The 2923-nt window shown below is 50.4% G+C and overlaps 1 protein-coding gene across 1 annotated transcript in view; it reads left to right on the top strand.

Moving 5' to 3' along the window:
- adss2 (adenylosuccinate synthase 2) overlaps window positions 1-2923 on the top strand; it is a 20101-nt gene extending 17178 nt beyond the window's left edge. Inside the window, exons 9-13 of the mRNA XM_083671704.1 lie at window positions 21-175; window positions 985-1109; window positions 1456-1553; window positions 1733-1882; window positions 2631-2923. Coding sequence (XP_083527830.1) covers window positions 21-175; window positions 985-1109; window positions 1456-1553; window positions 1733-1882; window positions 2631-2683 — 581 coding nt within the window. The 3' untranslated portion in view covers window positions 2684-2923. The remainder of the gene's footprint in view (window positions 1-20; window positions 176-984; window positions 1110-1455; window positions 1554-1732; window positions 1883-2630) is intronic.

Genomic DNA, 2923 nt, shown 5'->3' with positions numbered 1-2923 from the left:
AACGCCCTGGTGTTTTTCAGGGACGTACCCCTTCGTGACGTCGTCCAACTGCACGGTGGGCGGGGTGTGTACGGGGCTGGGGATGCCCCCCCAGAACGTGGGCGAGGTCTACGGCGTGGTCAAGGCCTACACCACCCGCGTGGGCATCGGAGCCTTCCCCTCCGAGCAGACCAACGTACGCACGCAACGCACACACACCTGATTGGTTGCTTGATTCATTGATTCATTCATTGATTGGTTGATTTTTCTTTGGGATTCACCATAAACAAACAGCCTAAGATGTGCCTAACCCTAGCCCTAGCTCTAACCCTAATCCTAATCCTAACCCTAACCCTAACCCATAACAATAATAATAATAATAATAACAATAATAATAATAGAAAAAGACTAACAATAACATAAGGTGGCAAATGTGTGTCCTTCTTTACTCCCATCCTTCCTTCCCTCCCTCCTTCTTTCCTTCCTTACTCCCATCCTTCCTTCCCTCCCTGTCTTCTTTCCTTCCTTCCTTCCTTTCATCCATTCTAGGAGTTACTGATTCAACATGACAGGATAGGGGAATGCTATGTTGTGGAGCTGCTTCCACCTATCCAGTAATGTTGGATCAGTTCCATATCACACACACACACACACACACACACACACATACACACATACACACACACACACACACACACACACACACACACACACACACACACACTAAAGGTACAAAGGGAGGAAGGAAGGATGCACATCAAGTATTGGAACAGGCCCAGAGTGTGAATGTTGTACAGTAGTTGTCAAACAGTGCCATCTGGAGGCCACTATGAGGTAGTGCTACTAAGCATGAACAGGGTTAGGGTTAGGGTTAGGACTACCTCCAGCTGTATTAGATCACCCTGCTTCCTGCCCCCCTCCCCTGCATATGTGTCTGTAACCTGTGTCTGTAACCTGTGTCTGTAACCTGTGTCTGTAACCTGTGTCTGTGTCTGGTCCTCCCAGGACGTTGGGGAACTTCTCCAAACGAGGGGAAGCGAAGTGGGCGTGACCACGGGCCGCAAGAGGAGGTGTGGTTGGCTGGACCTGGTGCTCATCAAATACGCCCACATGATCAACGGCTTTACTGCGTGAGTCTCCCCGCCCCGGGTCGGGTCATCACATTCCAATTCAGTCAATTAAAACAGATGAATTGGAGTTCAGTGATTGCAAATAAGGCATTTATTTTCAGTGATTTAAAAAAAAAAAATGTAAACCTCTACATTTGAACCACTTCCTGAACTGAAAAGTGTGTGTTTGTGTGTTGATGACTTGTGCTAACCTTCCATCCCTCCATCTCCTCTCCTCCTTCCATCCCTCCATCTCCTCTCCTCCTTCCATCCCTCCATCTCCTGCCCTCCTTCCATCTCCTCTCCTCTCCTCCTCCTCCCTCCTCCTCCTCCTCCTCCTCCTCCTCCTCCTCCTCCTGTCCTTCAGCTTAGCTCTCACCAAACTGGACATCCTGGATGTGTTTGCTGAGATCAAAGTGGGTGTGGCCTACACCGTGGACAACCAATTAATACCTCATTTCCCAGGTAGGCTGCTAGCACCATGAACACCTATACACACTCTCTATGCACACCTGAGGTACACACACACACACACACACACACACACACACACACACTGTCCTGTCCTCTCAGCCAATGGTGTGACAGTGTCCTGTCCTCTCAGCCAGTGGTGTGCTGTTGTCCCTCCCCCTCCCCCTCCCCAGCGAACCAGGAAGTGCTCCAGCGCGTGGACGTCCAGTACGAGACCTTGCCAGGGTGGAACAGTGACACCTCGGCTGCCAGGACCTTCCAGGAGCTGCCGGAGAACGCCCAGAAATACGTCCGCTACATCGAGGGCCACCTGGGGGTACCAGGTGGGAGACACACACACACACACACACACACACACACATACATGCATACATACATACACACACACATGTACACACACACACACTAACTGTCTCTGTCTTCTCTCTCTCTCTCTCTTTCTCTTGCTCGCGCACACACACACACACACACACACACACACACACACACACACACACACACACACACACACACACACACACACTCTCTCTCTCTCTCGCTCTCAAACCCTTCCTCTTCACAGCACCTTCATAAACCGTGGCATACAGTAGTGGTGATGCCTTGTGGTGGTCAGAGGCATCAATGATAATCTGTTAGACAGAGAATCCTGACTTAGCCAATGTTGTGTCTGATCAGTCTACCCTGGAACAACCCAGTTAGCATTAGCATGGCTAAGAGTCCAGTTAGCATTAGCTTGGCTAAGAATCCAGTTAGCATTAGCTTGGCTAAGAATCCAGTTAGCATTAGCTTGGCTAAGAATCCAGTTAGCATTAGCTTGGCTAAGAATCCAGTTAGCATTAGCTTGGCTAAGAATCCAGTTAGCATTAGCTTGGCTAAGAATCCAGTTAGCATTAGCATGGCTAAGAGTCCAGTTAGCATTAGCATGGCTAACCATGTTCAAGGCTCCGTAGATGAAGACGTGAAGTGTTATTGGTCAGGCTGTTCTCTCTGACTCCTCCTCCTCTGTCTCTGCAGTGAAGTGTTATTGGTCAGGCTGTTCTCTCTGACTCCTCCTCCTCTGTCTCCCTGCAGTGAAGTGGATCGGAGTGGGCAAGTCTCGGGAGTCCATGATCCAGCTCTTCTAAAGTGTGCACATACACCCAAGACCCCCAAACCCAAGACCCCCCCAAACCCAAGACTCCCAAACCCAAGACCCCCCCAAACCCAAGACCCCCAAACCCAAGACCCCCCCAAACCCAAGACCCCCAAACCCAAGATGCCCCCAAACCCAAGATGCCCCCAAACCCAAGACACCCTACAGCTGCAGTTTGAGTGTGCGAGTGTCACTGTAAAGAAGGCCCTCTACCCCCCCCATGATAGCAGTC

The sequence above is a fragment of the Argentina silus genome (assembly GCF_951799395.1).
Source record: "Argentina silus genome assembly, chromosome: 6".
In the NCBI taxonomy this organism is placed as follows: domain Eukaryota; kingdom Metazoa; phylum Chordata; class Actinopteri; order Argentiniformes; family Argentinidae; genus Argentina; species Argentina silus.
Note: the sequence above shows the minus strand (reverse complement) of the source record. Positions and strands in the feature narration are given on the sequence as shown.